The sequence below is a fragment of the Drosophila montana genome, unplaced genomic scaffold, assembly GCF_035044405.1.
Source record: "Drosophila montana isolate Dmon_TW-CO22-7 unplaced genomic scaffold, ASM3504440v1 contig_402_1, whole genome shotgun sequence".
NCBI lineage: Eukaryota > Metazoa > Arthropoda > Insecta > Diptera > Drosophilidae > Drosophila > Drosophila montana.
The window spans coordinates 1,960,576-1,979,302 of NW_026998739.1; the positions used below are offsets into that span (position 1 = coordinate 1,960,576).

The 18,727-nt window shown below is 36.6% G+C and overlaps 1 protein-coding gene across 1 annotated transcript; it reads right to left on the reverse strand.

The window, feature by feature from the left end:
- Positions 1 to 1,261: 1,261 nt before the first annotated feature.
- On the reverse strand, positions 1,262 to 16,305 carry RluA-1 (RluA pseudouridine synthase 1). The gene is made up of 11 exons (XM_064697932.1): positions 15,955 to 16,305; positions 11,900 to 12,933; positions 4,719 to 4,811; positions 4,578 to 4,665; positions 4,294 to 4,516; positions 3,511 to 3,598; positions 3,146 to 3,366; positions 2,896 to 3,086; positions 2,605 to 2,832; positions 2,227 to 2,537; positions 1,262 to 2,158 (listed from the first exon to the last, which is right to left on the reverse strand). Exons 2-11 carry the CDS (start codon positions 12,770 to 12,772, stop codon positions 2,066 to 2,068), a joined length of 2,409 nt encoding a protein of 802 aa, XP_064554002.1. The 5' UTR covers positions 12,773 to 12,933; positions 15,955 to 16,305; the 3' UTR covers positions 1,262 to 2,065.
- Between the last annotated feature and the right edge of the window lie 2,422 nt (positions 16,306 to 18,727).

The following is an 18,727-nucleotide window of genomic DNA, read 5'->3' on the forward strand; positions in this document are numbered from 1 at the left end:
CATAGGCATATAAATTATCCTTTCTGCTTTCATAGTTGTCAAATTTTATTGTCTTTCGGTGCGACAGTGTGGAGAATTTACACCCTGGACATCGCCGCAATAAATAAAGTTCGTGTGTCCGCCGTGGCTCGATAAGCTGGCCAAAAATGTTAACAAATATGTTTTTTATGGTCTGCTTCCATTTTGCACCTTTGTTGCCCACATGAAGTTTAAGCTATGCAAAGCACAAAGCCAAACACCTCACGAATGCCCAATGCTTTCTTTGGGCCATGTTGCCCGTTGGCAAAACTGCTGACATGGGAAAATCTTGCTGAAAAGAGCGAGGCAGGCTCGAGAAAATATACATAAATATTCTTGTTGGTTTTATATGAACTCAATTAAATTCTCTGCTGCAGATATGAAAAGTGCATACTGTATATTAAATTCATATTTACCGCATAAAGCCAACTAACTTAAAGGGATAAATATGCACCGCGAAGAGTAAAACTAAATCCAGCAATTACATTTTAGAGCCCGCATTAAAAACCGCCGGCAATACACACCAAGAAACTTATTTAATTTCGAACATACCCAAAGTGGATGTGTGTGTGTGTCTTTTTTTTATATTTTAATTACACTTTCGTTAAATAATTCAGCGACTTGAGCGAACCTGTAAGTGCATTAGCCGGCTGTTCCCCTCCTAACCCCCTCCTGTTGGCATGTGTGCAATTAGGAAGGGTGTTATTTTTTTTTTGGTTGCAGACCAACGGAATTTCGAATTTATTGCATTTTATTTTGTAACATGAATTTTTAATTTTGCTGCTACGTTAATTAACTTTAATTTTTTACTGCACCAGGAATGGCCCCCAAGCAAGTTCTTATTCCAATAAAGTTTTACTGGCTTTCTAAAATGCAAAATGCAAAATGCACAAGTGCGGACTTGGCCCTTTGCTAAATACGAGTGCATAAAGTTATATTCGTATGTGCATTATTCCTCGAGTTTATTAAGTTCGCAAACGAGTTTTATTTTATTCATTTGATGAAAAAACTTCGGCCTAAAGAGCCCAAGTGTATGTTTATGCTGTTTGGATTAAAGTCTTTCAATGTGGCAGTCAATATTAATAAATAATATTATAGTAAAGATAAAATAAAGATAAAATATTACCTGTTCGTGTTGATGCAGCAAAAAAAAAAATATCCAAACATTCGAATTTATTCCATTATTTACCAGAATTATTTTTTGTTGATTCTATATCCTATTTAAGTAACGTGACAATTAAGATTTTTTCTAAGAAACATTTGTAAAATTTATTGATAATAATTAATATATGTATAAGTATTGCACTTATCGAGTATAATGTACTTCATATAAAATTATCTATTTCAATTTCTTTATATATATCATATTTTGTTCGACTTTTATCGCCTTCAATAAGTATTTACTGAAGTCCGGCACGAGTTTGATTTGTATTTGCTTTCTTAATTTTATGGGATATTAGGTTCTTGTTAAGGTGATTTGGAACCTTCTGTTAACGAATCTCTTCTCAATTCCAGTGAAATTGGTTTGGATTCACCTGATTAATGCATACACTTATGTATCTAAATAACTAATTGTGTAATGAAAACTTGAAATAGTATTGCATGTCTTTTCAGCTCTTATGTGTATTACTACATAGTTTGATTAGTTGGTTTGCAGTATTTTGATTTTCGTGATATACATCTAATTTTTTCTAATACCAATAAAATTGACTATGAGAAAAACATCTAAAGCAATTTTGGGGATTATTTGTCAGTGCATCTATATATGAATATATATTTATACCAATCTGAAAGGCACATTTTTTCATAAATATGATATTTAGAATTTCTGTGAAAAGTTTACGATAATCGATATATATGTATATATTTTTGGTCATTTTGGTTTCATTAAAGATTGGTCAATATTTATCGCACTGTGTTTGTTTTGGTTCTTCATTGATTTGATTTGAAGCGCTTTGATGGGGGTCCCGATGCTTGAGAACTAAGGCATTATAAATAAAACTACGTTACGGTCTGACAAGCCAGACACAAGTTACAGAATATCTATTTAATTTACAACTTTATCAGCGGTTAAGTCGCACTCATCCCAATCCGCAATGGCCCAGTTGGGCAGCTCAGTTTCATATTCCCAGCCAGGCCCCTGAATTAATCAATAATATATATATGCCTAAATTCTGATTAATTTATACTTGGCATAGCTGCACTTACCTTATACTTCCATGCGTGCAAATACATGACCAGGTCCTTGGGCTTCGGGTCCCGGTAGTGCACTTTACACTCATAGCAATGCTTATCAATAACAACTTTATCGGAGGCCAATCCCAAATCCGTTTGCGTTCCATTTGGGATTTGCAGCCCTGTGGGCAAAGTGGGTGCGACATCAGCCTTGCCAGAAAAGACTGGGCTGCTATTTGTACAATGCAGTTGCTTGATGGAGTCGACGGTCTGTGGATTTTCCAAACAAGGCGGCGTGGTTTCCCGCGAATTGGCACCCACGTCGTCATCGCTGTGATGTACGGCTAGGTGATGGAAATATTTTTCATATGTAACAGATGTTTACAGAGTGAAAGTGGTTCCTGGTAATACCGAAAGTTTGATCGCTGCTCAGGCTCTCCAGGTCGGTTTCGTCTTTAGTATTCTTAAACAACGATATGTCCGAGTCGCAATCTATGCCCAGCCAGTTCTCCGCATTGTGTATGTTAATGAGATCTCGTATAAGTTCATCGTCAGTTTTGCCACCAATGTCTCCGCCGCGACCCTTCAGAGGCCCAAAAACTTCATGGTTGTACAACGGATCGTTGAGTATGGGAAAGCCTTTAAAAATGGATCGGATTTATTATGGTTAGCTCAGCGAGATGGCATTTTAATTTAACTTACCTAAATATTGCAAGTGAACACGTATTTGATGCATGCGTCCCGTTAAAGGCTTGCAGAGCACCACGCTGGTTTTTCCATTTTGGGATAGCTTCTGGAAAGTTGTGGTACAATCTTTGCCCTTCTGGGATACTTTACACACGCCAATCTTATAGCTGACCACCTCGATTGGCTCTTTGCATTCCACGACACCGCTAAAATAGAGTTTTTGATTAAAAAATCTTCCACTTATTCGGACTCTTGCTGCACTCACTCTGGAAAAATGCCCTCCACTCGACAGATGTACTCCTTTTCCACCTGCCTATTGCGGATCTGCTGTTCCATTTGGCGCGCCTTTTTCGGACTACGACCGAATAATAACAGGCCGGAAGTGAGACGATCCAGACGATGAATTGTGCGTAGATTCTTCAGGCTGAACTCCTTGGCCAGTATAAAGACGACAGTATTATGCCTGTATCGACCACATGGATGCACCTAGGGTAAGGCGAAATGAGAATTAGTTCGTGTTACGTATTTGCAAATTGGTGAGTGTCTCGCTTAAGTACAATTATTAGTTAAGTCTATATTTCTAGATTAATGCATTGTTTATGTAATATGGCGGTCGTTTAAGCCACTTACGGGTATAGAGGCTGGCTTATTAACAACCACAATGTCCTCATCCATATGCACTATTGTGATTGGTTGGCAAGTGACGGGTACTTCGTGTCTGCAAAGATATATTCATGAGTGCGCACATTTAGTTAGATATATGTAACCATTCAGTGCTTCAAATGCAACAACCCATTCAGCCAAAATGTTTGACTTTAAGTACAGAAACAATTAAGGAAATGAACCATTTGAGAGTATTCAACAAAAATAAACATATTACAAATAAAATTTATAATTCTTGCAAAGAGTGTGTTCATTTTGTGTAACTATTCTTTTTATTGCTGATCAAATCCGAATATCTGTCTCTACGCAGTTTTTTATTTAGCTATTTTATATAAATAATTTGCTAGGGTATTTAATCTTCGGCGCCCTGTTCTGAGTTGTTTGCAAAATAGCCCAAAATGACAAATTTGGTGACTGTTGCGCTTACAATTAGACAGACAGACTTGGCTAGATCGAGTCTAGCATTTGTGTAAGATTTGTTTCCATTTTAAAATTTAAACGGATTTCTATTTAGGTGACAAACTTGGAGGTACTTTATACTATAAGTTACTGTTTAAAAAAAACTAGCAACAAATATGCATTTTGTTGTATTTGAAAGCAAGTCGAGTAGCGCATTATACAAATTAAAGAGAATAACTACAGAATTTATGAAAATGAAGTTATTTGGTTAAAGGCATTTCTTGTGCCTATACTTAACATGTTACAATATTTAATAATAATTTAAAAGGTAGATTGTTTAATAGAATTTACCTGTGCACAATATTGGCCAATAAATCGTTGTGCTTCAGCCGATAGTCAATGGGCACCTTCTCGAAATTGACGGTCAGTGTCCCGGTCTGGATGCAGCGTTCATATTCCTCGGCTGGATGTGCCCGGAACTCCTTGGAAAATATGTCGAGTATCTTTTCGCCAACCCAACGCCCCTTTGTGAAGGTTGTGAAAGTGAAGTAATATGGATAGACTTTCCTCAGACCTATGCAGAAACATAAAATTAGCTTTTTGAATTAGGGGTTGTGTATTTTTGCTAAACCAACCATTTTCCATATAGTAGGAGGTCTCCTGATATCTTTCGTCAGTAAAACCTGGTCTCTTGGCCTTCAGAGCCTTTGTCTCGAGCTTTGCCTTTAAAATAGATCGAATAAGCACATTAAATTATATGGCTAATCTATCTTTACCTTTTTCAAATCTTTAATTTGCTCCGTGTCCTCAGTTTTTCGCTTCTCGGGTATTTTTGTTTTTTGTTTTTCCAGCTCGCTGGCGGCTGTCAGCTGAAAGCAGATGAAAAAACCGATGTCATAGATTAACTCTTAGAATACTCAAATTGATTAAAGATACATATACTTTATATGGACATATACTCTATAAAGTTGCTTTAAGTATGCAGAATTAAGGAGCAGGCACAACCTTTAATTAAATTTCTGTCTTATTTGATTTATGTGCAATTCTTTTTATTTTTATGCTTTTAAAAATTTACTGCTTGGTCAGAGAAGATCAAGTGCTTGTAGAGATTCATTCAGTGTTCCGTTTGAAGATCTATTTGACGTGGGCATTGCAACTCAGCAACTCAAGTTTCGGAATCCATCAAGAATATTTATACTTTTTGGCGTCTGGCATTCATATCTTCTTCTTTTTTTTTTGTTGGTATCTTTTCATAATTTGATCGTCGTATTCCTGAAATGTGAATTCTCAAGTGTTCAGCTGAGCACTAATTCCACATTTCTACGACATGAATTATTTACTTCCAACTGTACAGTCGCATATATGTATATATATATACATACAATTGGGATATTCTAGAGCATATTGTACAATGCAATTCTGAGACAAATAGTGTAGATATATATATATATATGTCTGTATGTTATACATATGTATATATGGAATGGATACTTGCATTTCAGTTAGTTGTCTCTTTCGTGGACTCCGATGAGTGACTGTTGGCTGGCTGACTTTTGTCTTTGCTTTCATTGGCAGTGCGCCCAGCAAATGATGGAAACTAGCTGCATGCCCCAAAAAAAAACCCCCCGAAAAAAGCAGCTAAATAACTAAATAAAGCTGTGCGGGAGGGCAACGGACCACAGAACACGGGAGACTCTGACACCGACGACCGACGGCCGAGACGGGCTGTCGGTCAATTTCCCTTAAGCAGCATATTTACGGGTTTCTGAGGCATCTCCGTCTCACATGTGCACATAACCAATGCACAATATTTATCCCCATAGAACCATAGACAAAAGACAGCATTCGAAAGTGTCTTGCATTTTGTAGCATGGTTTAAATTTAGCCGTGATTTCATTTGACTACAATATTTACAGTACAGTGTAAATTTAAAACATATTCTAGAATACAATTTTTGTCGGTTGCTAATTAATAAAACACGCTATTAACGTGTTGCCAAATAATAATCAATAATCGCTTATATTGATGAATATTATAAAGATATGAATGAAATGTTTGAACTCTGCCCACACCCACACCCACACACACACACACACACACACACACACACACAACTGTTGATAAGTGTATGTGATGTCTCTACTCATCCGTGAGATGATGTTCATATAGAAAGACTTGATAAATTAATTGAATCATTCAACGGCGGAGACCTGTTGCCAGCGATCTTGGCAAGCGACCATTCATATATGTTGCTTTTTTTCTTTTTTTTTTTTATACTTACATATATTTATATATCTGTATGAATATGCATGCAAATTATTGTTTGCATGTACATTGAATGCTTCTGGCTTTAGCGGGCAATTTTGATATTGTTCCAAGCGAACGGCCGACGGTCTGGCTGATGCTTGGACAGCATCCCAATATTTATGATTATGCCCACGAACTACTTTTTTATATGGTATATATATAAATATATATATAGATATATGCGACAGATTCTTTCTGCGCCCGGTTGCGCAAGGTGCTAAAAACAGGCGTGTGGCGCGTGGGGTGTGCGTGTCTGCGAGATCTGGAAGCCGAAAATGGCCAGCACGTGACCACGTTGGCCACGATTTGGTTAATTATCCATTTTTCAAGAACACTCACGGGTTCCCATCTCTATACCACTTTTAATAGCTGCTCTTTGCTGTTCGCATCGGACAGAACCTGTCCAGGCCATTTAGCGCGCAGCTTAAAAAGCATCCTGCTATTAATTAGAGCACTGATTATGTCCACACTGGTGGACTAGTCTGGCCGCAGAATGTGGAGCTGCTTAGCGTTTGGAGACAGACCATGACCATATCAGATTGACAAGTACCAGTTGCACAAAGCCGTACAAAGCAATCTTGGTCTAATACTGTAAATTCTAGTTCTGCACAGCAGAAAAAAAAAAGAAATAAATAAATATAAACAATCAATCTGTCGTATTTCTTCTGTTAGGAGTCATTTGAACAATTTCATTTATGGTCAATCTTTGAATTTAATTCATATTAAATCATTGGAAAAGCGTTTAAAATTGGCTCAGCCAAATAACAACAATTTTATTATAATTATTTGTGTATGCGCGCTGTCAGAATAAAGCGAGAGTATAAAGTTCATTCAAATTTAAAGATATTCATGTTGTTTAGTTTTGCGAAAAGAGAAATATTTTCAAAATTCTTTCTACGCAAGCAATGTTTATTAAACATTATTATTTTATAGTCTGCACGCGAATTTCGTAATCAATTACTATACGCAGCATATATAAGATTTATATATTAGCTATATTTTCTATTAGCTTTTGCTGTGGTCCTTTAAAATCTCATAACTTTGTCGAAGCTGAACCGATAGAACCCAGATAAAAAAGATAAAATAATAATAATATACTAATAATAATAAACGAGAAAGTAAGGATATCTTCGGCACGCCGAAGGCTTAATACCCTTGTTGCAGTTACTTTTTCAGTTATGTAAGAATATTAAAACATATATATATAAAAAATATCATGCTGAGTTTGATGAAAATATTTTGCCATATAAGAACCTAATTTTCGACCGAGCTTGCGAATACAGCAGCAGAACTTATAATATGATATACTCCTCGGATGTTGATAAGATTTTGAATATGAGGAGCATAGTGGCACTTATAAATGCCAAATGTTCAAGATATTTTGATAAACAAAAGAGTTTTCCATGCAAGAACGATCTTTCTTATGGCAGCTATATTTTATAGTGATGCGATCAGGCCGATTCCACAGAAAGACAGACCTATTCCAGCTTTCAAGATAATAGCTTTTAAACTAAGAGATTAGTTCGCATAGAAAAAAGCAGACAGAAAAACGGACGGACACACGGACACGACTATATCAACTCAGCTGTTGATGTTGACTTAGAATATAGACTTTATGGGGTTCGGAGACGTCTGCTTCTATGCGTTACACATTTCATGACAAAAAAATGCAATACGCTCTACGAAGGTAAACAACATTATAATTAATCTTATAAAACCTCTAAATAATAGAAGAATTTGTATTCATTTCTTCAACATTATAACAAATATTTAGAAAAATATATATAAAATATATATATTAATATTTTTATTAAATCCAAAAAATAAGAACAGAAGCTGTCTTCTATAAAATGGACTCTTTAATAGGTCTTCGCTAAATGAGATTCCAAATCGGCTCCGGTTTAGAATTCCAGGCAAGTATATAGATGCATAATGTTAATAATAACTGTAATATCAAAAATTGTAGTAATAACAAAAAAAATTATTACTGTAATATCTATAAAAATGATGCAAAATGTATTATATATATATTAAAAAAATATATATATTCATTTTGTTAAATCTGAACAATAAGAACTGAAAAGCGGCCTTCTACGGGGCATCGCGAATGTAATCATGAAATTGTTATACCCACTTGCAAGGGTACAATAACAAAATAATTATTATAAAACTAAAAAAAATATTAAAAAAAAAAAAAGTCATAAGCTATATTAAAAACTAGATATTAATTCTCATCCCACCCAGAAGAACTTCGATGCAATGCAAATGTGATCATGAAATTATTGTACTCGCTTGCAAGGGTACAATAACAAAATAATTGTTATAAAACTTATAAAAATAATATAAAATGTTATTATCTTTATTAAAAACTAGATATTAATTGTTTTAATCCCACCCAGAAGACATTCGGTGCAATGCAAATGTGATCATGAAGATAACAACTTGCAACAACCCGCTTGCAAGGGTAAAATAACAGAATAATTATTATACAAATCATAAAATTATTTTGTAAAAAAAGTAGTTAGCTTTATTAAAAACTAGATATTCATTGTTTTAATCCCACCCAGAAGACATTCGGTGCAATGCAAATGTGATCATGAAATTGTTGTACTCGGTTGCAAGGGTAAAATAACAAAATAATTATTATAAAACTCATTAAAAAAAAAACGTTATTAGCTTTATTAAAAACTAGATATTAATTGTTTTAATCCCCCATAAAAGAGATTCGGTGCACTGCAAATGTGATCATGAAGTTGTTATACCCGCATGCAAGGGTACAAAAAATAAAATGGCTTGTTGAGGCTACATTTAAGTCTGTGTCTTAACTTGTTTTCAAGGGCCGCGCATGTAAGCAAATACATCTCGTGTCTTGCTGAATGACTTCTGTATGGCCGAGTTGAACACGCGTATTATGAATTTTAGTAAACAGCAACAAGAAAGCAAGAAAGATAAAAGAGCGCTTGACTGCGACCTGCAGTTGGGGCTACTTTATGGGCTATTTGGGAAACCTTGACCAACTCAGTCAACAGCGCTTACGGCTCGTGAAACGATTGCATTTCGAAAAAAAAATGACTGTGGAAATCACAGTGGAAAACACGAAAAGCATGCGTAGCGATGCGGAAAATCTGAAAGGTCTTTGCGGCAAAGCACAAGGAGATTGCAGATTGTCGGTCGGCTTATAAATAGTATTAGTATATTTATTTATTTATTTAACACAAAGCGCATAATTACTTTTGGTTTCTATGATATCATCTTACCAATTTGTTGCCACACACCACACCAAGTCAAGTAGACGGGTATTTAGCAATTATAGAAAAACAGCGAAACATACGTACAATTCAGAAGACAATGTAGACATATTGTGTATACTATATAAATCGTAATAAGCAATTTCTGATTACGATCGCTGACGTTAAATAGTTGTTGTTGTTGTTGTTATTATTGTTGTTGTTGTTAAAGTGAATGTCCAAACATTACGACTCGGGCAGAGTGTTTACAAACGGTGACTGTTTCTCGGGTTTTCATGATGCAGTTTTGTCATAATAACGATTTACCAACTCAATTTTGTTAGCACTTGGGACTTGTGTTTATACTATATACCTTATAAGACTAACACTCTATCACTATATATACATATGTACACCGATGTGTATCTGTCTATGTATCTATCGAGGCATTGTTTGGCTTAGCTAATACATCCGCTATAAATTTGCTTGCTATTCCAAGTTACGATTTAGCTGTTGAAATTTATATGTTTTCTTTAATTAATTTCCATTTTTATGTGCTTAACCAAACAGTACAATTACGATGTAAATAAGATTTTACCTGCATACTAGGTGCAGCTAGTTCAGGTGGTAATTGGATTGGGATTTCAATTTAATTGTTTTCATAAACCAAACCAGTTATCTTACAAAAGGAAAACAGAATATAAGCCCAAAGCGAACCATTTATTTTTTGTTAAAAATTATGTAATCATGATATATTGGCTAGGGGTCAAAACTTTGGTGAGAAACTGGTTTATAAGCATATTTTCAGTAGACTATTTCCACAAATTAATTAAAATTATAAATTCAATTTGTTTCTTTGAAAATCATAAATGTGCCCGAACCGAACCTAACAGCAGGAAGTTAGCTCGAACCAAAAACCGAACCACTGACAATTTATCTATAATAATAATATATTAAATTCAACTAACAAAAAGGTTCTGTATTACAAAAAACCTAAAGTTTATATGGCGAACAATTCCGGCAGATATCTTTTAAACCTGGGAGACAAGTTTGTATATAAATAGATTTGGACAGACGAAGAAAATTATATGCTTTTTAGACGCGGAGAAGTCGGCGTCAAAATTATGCTTAAAAATGATAAAAAAGTTGTTAAATAATAAAATAATCATAAAAATAATTTAGCATAAAATGGCTTGCATTATGGAATGTATATAGATATGGGATTTCTTTATATAGACAGCTACCAGTTTACATTTATTATAAATAATCGCTGCAACTATCTAGTATATGGGATGAATAAATTAAATGGAGATAGCTATTGGCATGGAGATATATAAATAGAGATGTATGTGTGTCAAAGTGAATCGATGTACAGAGCTATTGAACAATGCTTAGACGGGTTCACAAACTAACGATAAATCATTATACGGTCGCTCTGATGAGCTCACATAAATCTACATATTTATGTAATGTACGTATGTACGAATGTACGAATGTACGCATATGTATGTAATGTATCTTACTTATGGTTCAAGAGCACGGCACATTTCAACGTAAACAGCAGCTGCTCAGCCGGCTCTCAGGCACTGACATCAATTGTGTCTCGATGACCTTCGCGCAAGTGCTTGATTGCAGGTGTCTTTCTGTCCGTCCGTCCGTCTGTCCGTCCGTCCGTCTGTCGGTCTGGTTGGCAATCAGAAATCATGACACGCCGTTTAGGAGACCAGTTCGATCGAGTGTTTAGTTGAGTTTAAGATATGTGTTCGAGCATGCAGTCAAATTTAACCTTAACTTTGGCAATCAAAGAGCTAATTCGCATTTTTTTCTATTATACTCTAGTCTCAAAGTCAATAGAGAGTATATGCGATGTCCGTCTTTCCGGGATTAAAGCTTAAGAAGGTTAAAATTTGAAATATGCACTTTGATTGGGTAAAAGGTTTTACATTTTGTGTAAAGATCATTAATTGGGTGAAAAATGAGTATAAATCGAAATTTATATCTACATCTATATTTGTATCTATATATATTATTAATCGGGTGAAAAAATTGTCTAGATCTAAATCTAAATCTACATCTATTTATCTACATGTCTCTCATAATTACTGTGTAAAGATCGAGATATATGCAATTGGAAGATCCTACCTCAGGTTTATTGTTCTATTCACTAATTATTAACTCACTTATTAAAACATATAGATTTTTCTGTCTTGCCACGCCCACAGTGAGCGTAGCTATATAGTCTTAACACATTATCTATCGAGGGTATTCCGATATCCAAAGCTTTACTCCATTACGGACATGTTCACTTAACTAACCTAATATTATTATTTTTCTATTTCCAACCTAGTTTTAACTTACACAATTTACAGAGTATTTCACAGTCGGTCACTGCCGATTGAAAGGTTTTGACTTGTTTCACTCACCTTTCTGTTAATTGTTAGAGTGGCTGCATTTGGCAATGCTTTGATGGCTCCGTGATTTCGAAGGGCCATGACGCTGCCCAGGTTTAGATTAATGGAGGAGAGATGCTGCAGATCCTGCGGCATACAATTTAGCTGCTGCACTAGAGCACACGTGGGCGGCTGTGCTGGACGCGGCACCGACACGGACATGGACACGGGCACCGGCACCGACACCGGCGACGTCTGCGGCAACATGCCTGCTGGCGTACCCGTCGAACCAGCCACGGAGGCGGCAGCCAATAGAGCCTGCTGTGCGGACAATGGGACGCCACCGAAAGTGGCCACAGCGTTCGCATGATTAGCTCCAGCTGCTGCAGCCGCCGCCGCTGCCGCCGCCTGTGCTGCTGCCGTGTAGTAGGCGCCCAGCGAAAGTGGCGAAAACATCGACGACTGCAGCAGATGCGTCTGGGAGTGACTGTGCGGATGGGCCTGGCTGCTCTGCGCCAGCTGTCCCGGATAGCCCTGCGCTTGGCCAGCATTAAGCAGCGTCTGGCCAAAGTTATAGGCGGGCGCCATGGGAAAATGGGTGCCGGCGCTCGGATGCAGCGCGGGCTGTTGATAATTTGTTGGCGGCGCTGCTGCAGTATTCGGTGAGTGCTGCTGCGGCTGCTGCTGCTGCTGCAGCTGTAGCTGCTGTTGCTGTAGCTGCTGTTGCTGCAGCTGCTGTTGCTGCTGCTGATGCATTTGCGGCTGTGGAGCGTATATGGCACCCGGCGGTGTTACGGCCACTTTGTCCGCAAAGGGTGTTTGCATGGCCATCAGCTTGTGGTGATGCTGCTGGGCAGCCAAGGACCAGGACAAGTACCAAGCACATGAAGACGTTGAATTTTGCATATTGTGGCTTTCCTTTCTTTTCAAGTATATTTTATATAAACGTATGTTTTTTTATATCACTTTTAAATATATTGCTTATTTCTCTGCTCAATGTTGCACAATCAAATTACACCATTTAAGTAGAATTAAAATCACTTTGTATTTATTTTCGAGAATTCTTGCTGTTTTATCAAAAAACAATTGAATTTATTTTCAAAATACGTCCAATAATTGTTTACGTTCTGCTGCTTACATAGTTGCTAAAAGCTGTCTTTTCTCATGTGTACATATAGATCTGACTATATATAAATATATGTATATATATATAGTTGTTTACCTGTCCATATACAGGGAAGATCAACTCAGCTCTGTCTGCCACTTTCGACGCGTTTATTTGAAATTTGGAAGCTGAATTTACTTTGGTTTGCTTTTGTTTGGTTTATCTGTTCACAAGTCGTTGTGATTTCGTGCCGCGCACAATGGGATAAAACTAATTAATCTGACTAAGAATTGTGATTAAAACAAAAACAAAACTAAAATTAAATATATAAAGCGAAGGCAAAGACTAATAACATGTGCACCTCAATACACATGGCAAATTACACTGTCTAGAAGTTATTCTACCAATTAGTTTAAAACAAAAGTTGGTTCGAATTAAAACCAGGGTTCGAGACTGTTCACGAACGGAACCTTAAGTCGAAGCTGCACAGAACGTGGTTCACGAACCGTTCCTTAAAGCCGAATCTGTAAGGAACGTGGTTCACGAACGGAACCTTAAAGTCGAGTCTGTTAGGAAGTTGGTTCATGAACGGAACCTCAAGTCGAGTCTGTAAGGAACGTGGTTCACGAACGGAACCTTAAGCTGCATAGAAGGTGGTTCACGAACGGAACCTTAAAGTCGAGCCTGTAAGGAAGTTGGTTTACGAACGGAACCTCAAGTCGGAGCTGCATAGAACGTGGTTCACGAACCGAACGTAAAAGTCGAGGCATCGATTCTTTTGAACTTATATTAACAGTATTTTATCTATCGGAAAGGCTATTATACTATGTATATAAAAAAGTGTGAGCGAAATTAGAAGTCAGTGTTGATTTGGAAATTTGTTGTTATTGTTAGCGACGCACTGTCAAAACGAACCCCAAACATACACACACACACTCTCGCACACACACACACACACAATCGACCACAATATGGTCGGGTCCCGCATACAGCTACCTGTCTTGACGGCAACGTTGTGTGCACTTGTTTATCGTCCAATAAATGAAAATGGAATGGAACAATGGCTAGAAAAGCCACTAAATATAGCGTAATGGATTTTAAATGCACATTCGACATCTGACGGCTGGTTGATAGCTGATGGGTTTTATTTTTTTTTTTTTTTTTTCATTTTTGGCTGATGGACAGACTGCCAAACAGTGTAAATAGAAATTTTATGCTTGTGCGCCCCCTTTTCGACTATATAGTACAAAAAGATACTGGTTCCGGCTTCTAGGAAATATGGATATCATTGATGATATGCATGTAAAAAGAGCTGAAATAGCGTATATTGGGGGCACAGCCGAGAGTGCGTTCGAAATAAATGAGATGTAACAAAGAAATTAAAGTTCATTTTCGAAAATTTGAATATTCTTTTATTTTTTTTTGAATATCCATTGTGGCGTAGTCAAATCCCATTCGCAATTAGGAATATATCGTTCATGGCACATAAAATGTGCCGTTGGTTATCATCTAGTGGCAAGTTAATATGTAGAGCTCCCCTATGCCCCCCCCCCCTCTGGCGCACACTCCTTTAGACCCCACCCGCCCACTCCCCCTCCCACCCCCCGGGCCGTGTCGAGCAGCTGCTGCTATCTGTTCTTGAAGTGTGCGCGCGGCTATGAATTTATTTACTTATGTATTTTATTTTTTCGGGGGCTTTGTGCTAAAATAAGTCTGATGTATTACTAGGTTTGCCCGCGTACACAAAGAAACGGCCACAAATTATTTTTCAAATTTTCATTTCGGCTCTACAGCATGTACTATGTACAAGTATGTTTATGTGTGCTAATTTTTCCTTTTTTTTGTGATCTCGTTGTTTTCTTTTTGTTTGATCATACAGTGACAAGATGATGTCTGTTTATACGGGTATATTCAATAGATATGTATATACAGCGACTAATCTCTTATATAATACACTTGGGTATAAGCAAATTGACAAAGGATTGCCCAATAAAACTGTCAAAAGATCACATAACATTGCCATATAAAACAGAATTTTATTCAAATTAAATTGAAAATTAAATGTCTCCCATTCGGAATTCCTAGAAAGAAACCACACTTACTATATATGTATATGGAATTCGAAATAGAAACGTATGCCCATTGTCTAATAACGAAATATTTACTGTATATATATATATGTACATTTAGTGTCCTGAATAACGACACGCTAAATGAAGATTAGGTAACTGCATGTGCGGCTCTTGACGTTTGATGATTAAAGGCCATTCTGTGCGTAGGGCTAGTGAAATTACTTGATATATTTCAAACGTCACCTCTAACTAAGACATGCCAACAAAAATATTTTGTATAGAAAATATACAATTTTTCAGAACAAAAACTATTTGCGTACGTAAAAATGGACGATGTTAGACTACGGCAATGGCGCATATTTTTGGTACAGAGCCATGCACGGGCACACACACACACACACACACACACCCATGCACACATACATAAACAACACATGTACACAAGCCAAGGAAAATATTCTAAAAACGTTGTCCTCAAATAGCTCTACTCATACACACTCCTTCTATTTAGTCGCTCGTCAAATGTCTAAAGAGACTGATTATAATTATAATAAGAACCATGTAGATCGTCGAAAAAAAGGGGATGAGAGATCAAATGTCAGGCAGGCTGAATGTGCTAAGGCACATTTCATAGAAAACAAGGTAAAGTAAATAAACATGAGAGCTACACACTATTGATAGTAGGTCAGTTATGCGTAAAATGATAAACATAAGAGGTTTGTTTATTGAAATAATATCTGAAAGTGTCTATAAGGATGTTTCTTTATCTAATATGTCAACACATTAAACATTAATAATATTTTATAAAGCTTTGCAGCACGTGAACAATGAAGTTGTGTCAAGAAACACGCACACACACACACACACACACAAACAGTTTTTGTATGCACATCCGTAAATGCCTTCATTACATTATTATCATTGGGCTTAAAATCACATCACTTTTATATTGACTTGCATTACTTTGATTATCTGATAACGAATCGGGCCGTTGGCGCCGGAGTGTTAGTTATTACCACGCAAAAAACTAAAAACACTAACGAAACGGGTTTTTTATATTTAAACTACGCGTAACGCCCGCGCACTCAGCCCTCCGCTCGGTTAATAGGTAGCCAGATTGTAAGCCATCAATGTCGTCGAGGTGTACGAGCGTCGGCGTTTTTAATAATTTCGTCGCACACGTTTTAATATCTCTTAAGCGATGGCATTCACGCGACAACCTCTGCACTGGCTGAAAGCAAGCGGCCGACTGATTGGAGCAGCCCCAAACGGTGACTGTGAAAAGAGCGCCACCGACTGTGGCCCGCAAGGTTTTCAAATTTAAATTGCGCGCGCTCTGCTACGACTTGTCGCTTGCGGTATAAGTTGCAGAGCTTAACAGAGCTTCATCAGAGCGTGGCGCTGTTAAGTTTTGTCTCTCGTGCTGTTACTCTTCGAATGTTGATGGTAAAATCAAATTAATTATGATAATTTTTACGCAACAATAAAAGACATATTGATAAAAAGATATACGAAATATTCTCTTCAGTTTTATACATTTTTTCAAAAAGAGAAAATTTTGTGGGTTTGCTGATATACTAAATTCCCCCCTTTAAAAGGACTATCTGAGCCAAAAGAGAATCTTGTTCAATATTTGTTTATTAACAGCGCATGCAACATGTTGGCTATAAGGCGTGTATAGCATTGAAAATGGGGTTTTTTTTTTGGAATATTGAAAACATGAAAAAGCATTTAAATGCATGTTCTGGACTAAATCATTTAAACTTAATTTGACATTCAATTTGAATAAGATATTGAATGGCATAAACTAGTTAATTTTAGCCAAAGTATGTTATCTCATAGTACTCATATGTAAAATGAGATTAAAAAGATCATTCTAGGTGAAATATTTATTAGGATTGAAATCAAAAAGACTTTCAAGTTAACAAAAAAAAAAAAAGGAAATAATAAAAATAAAACACTTTTGATTTGTGCTCATCGTTTGTTTGGTGTTTGGCGATGTTTATTATGTATTATGTATTTATGTATTATAAAAAATTCCCAGCCTAATCCCATTAATAAGAATTTTCATGACACATATATGCGCATACACGTGCCATTACGTGAATGTGAATATACGTATGTATTTACGCACATAGTATGTATTTATATATATATATATATATATAGAAGTATCTGTACATGGATGAGCGACACATACATATCAATGTTTAATTTTGATGAAACTTTCATATTGTTACGTGAAACAAAAGAATATTTTTGGCGTAGGCCCAACAAAATTTAAATTCCTCTTGATTTAGTTGCACAGGGCAAAGTCATTTGCGTGCGGGATCTACACGATGTTTAGATATTCTTACTACATAAATACATTCATTCATATGTACTATATACATACTATGTAAATGTATTTTATGTAAATACTATGTATATTTAGTACATAGCCAGACAGACATTTATAAATTGGGATTTCTATGCTCATTTAATGTCACTCTGGCATAACAAAGATTCGTAGGCATGTACTATGACAATATGTACTATAATATTCAGGAATCTTTTTCAAAAATCAAGTTTTTATATACATAATATATCATTTCTTTGTCTGAAATCCATGTGTACCAAGCAAATATGCATGTTGGTTCTTAAATGTATAATTTATGTTTGTACAGCGCGGGTCTGAATACAAGCACAAGTTAATGTTGACCTACATTCGTATAGTAATTATATTGCAATTATTTTTATTGTCTGTAGCTTCGGAACGTGCAGGTCATAAGGCTATGTACAGGTTGACCTTCGTTAAGGTTGACATTGAAATCTTTAATAAATTCCTTTCGATTAAACAGGTTAAAGTTCTCTGCAAAGCTCGTCCCTTGTTTGCCTCGACTAATTGTTTGTTTATAGCAGTTGTGGTCTGGCCAGTTTTTTATTTAACTGAAACTAAAGTCCCATAACTCTGGAATATTAATTTTCGCGATGCTCTGATGTAACCAATTTCAAGGGGGGGCGCTTAGAAAGTGTCCACCCAGATTGTAGCCGAAAATAACGTGTATATAGAGTAAAATGGGCAACTATGAGCGCGCGACCATTGCATGTCCGACTGCGTGACTAGTTTAACACACCTGCACTCTCCAAAAAACCGACATCCCCTCGCCTAGCTACACCTCTGCTGCTCTGTTATAGGGACGTTCTCCTTGAAAAGCACTCGGTCACGAAACCAACTACAACATCCTTCTGTAAACCCACAACTCAGGTTAAGGCGACCAAAAAAGGCTTGCCCCTTATTTAGGGCAACATTTAATGGCCACTGGCCATAAGGCTCTTGGTCTTGGCTAACCAGCGGGTGTGTGTGTTGGTGTGTGTGTGAGTATGTGTGTGAGTATGTGGGTGGGCGGGCGTGTGCGTGTATATGAGAGTAAAAGTTGGCATTTGCTACTGCCGACGAAGAAAGTGATTAAATCAGCACGATATTTTGTAGGTGTGCGCACTCACCGATTACATTTTTTTTTTTTTTTTATTCATTCTTAGTGTGTGTAGATTTATGTATGTATGTGCTGTAAATTGACTTTTTGCCTGGACAAAAAGTTAGAAATGACGACATCACGCTTCCTCATCAAAAACTATACAAACTGTAAAACCTACCCAGCTACTACTGCGTGTTTACAAACAATATTGTGTGCGGAATCTGAC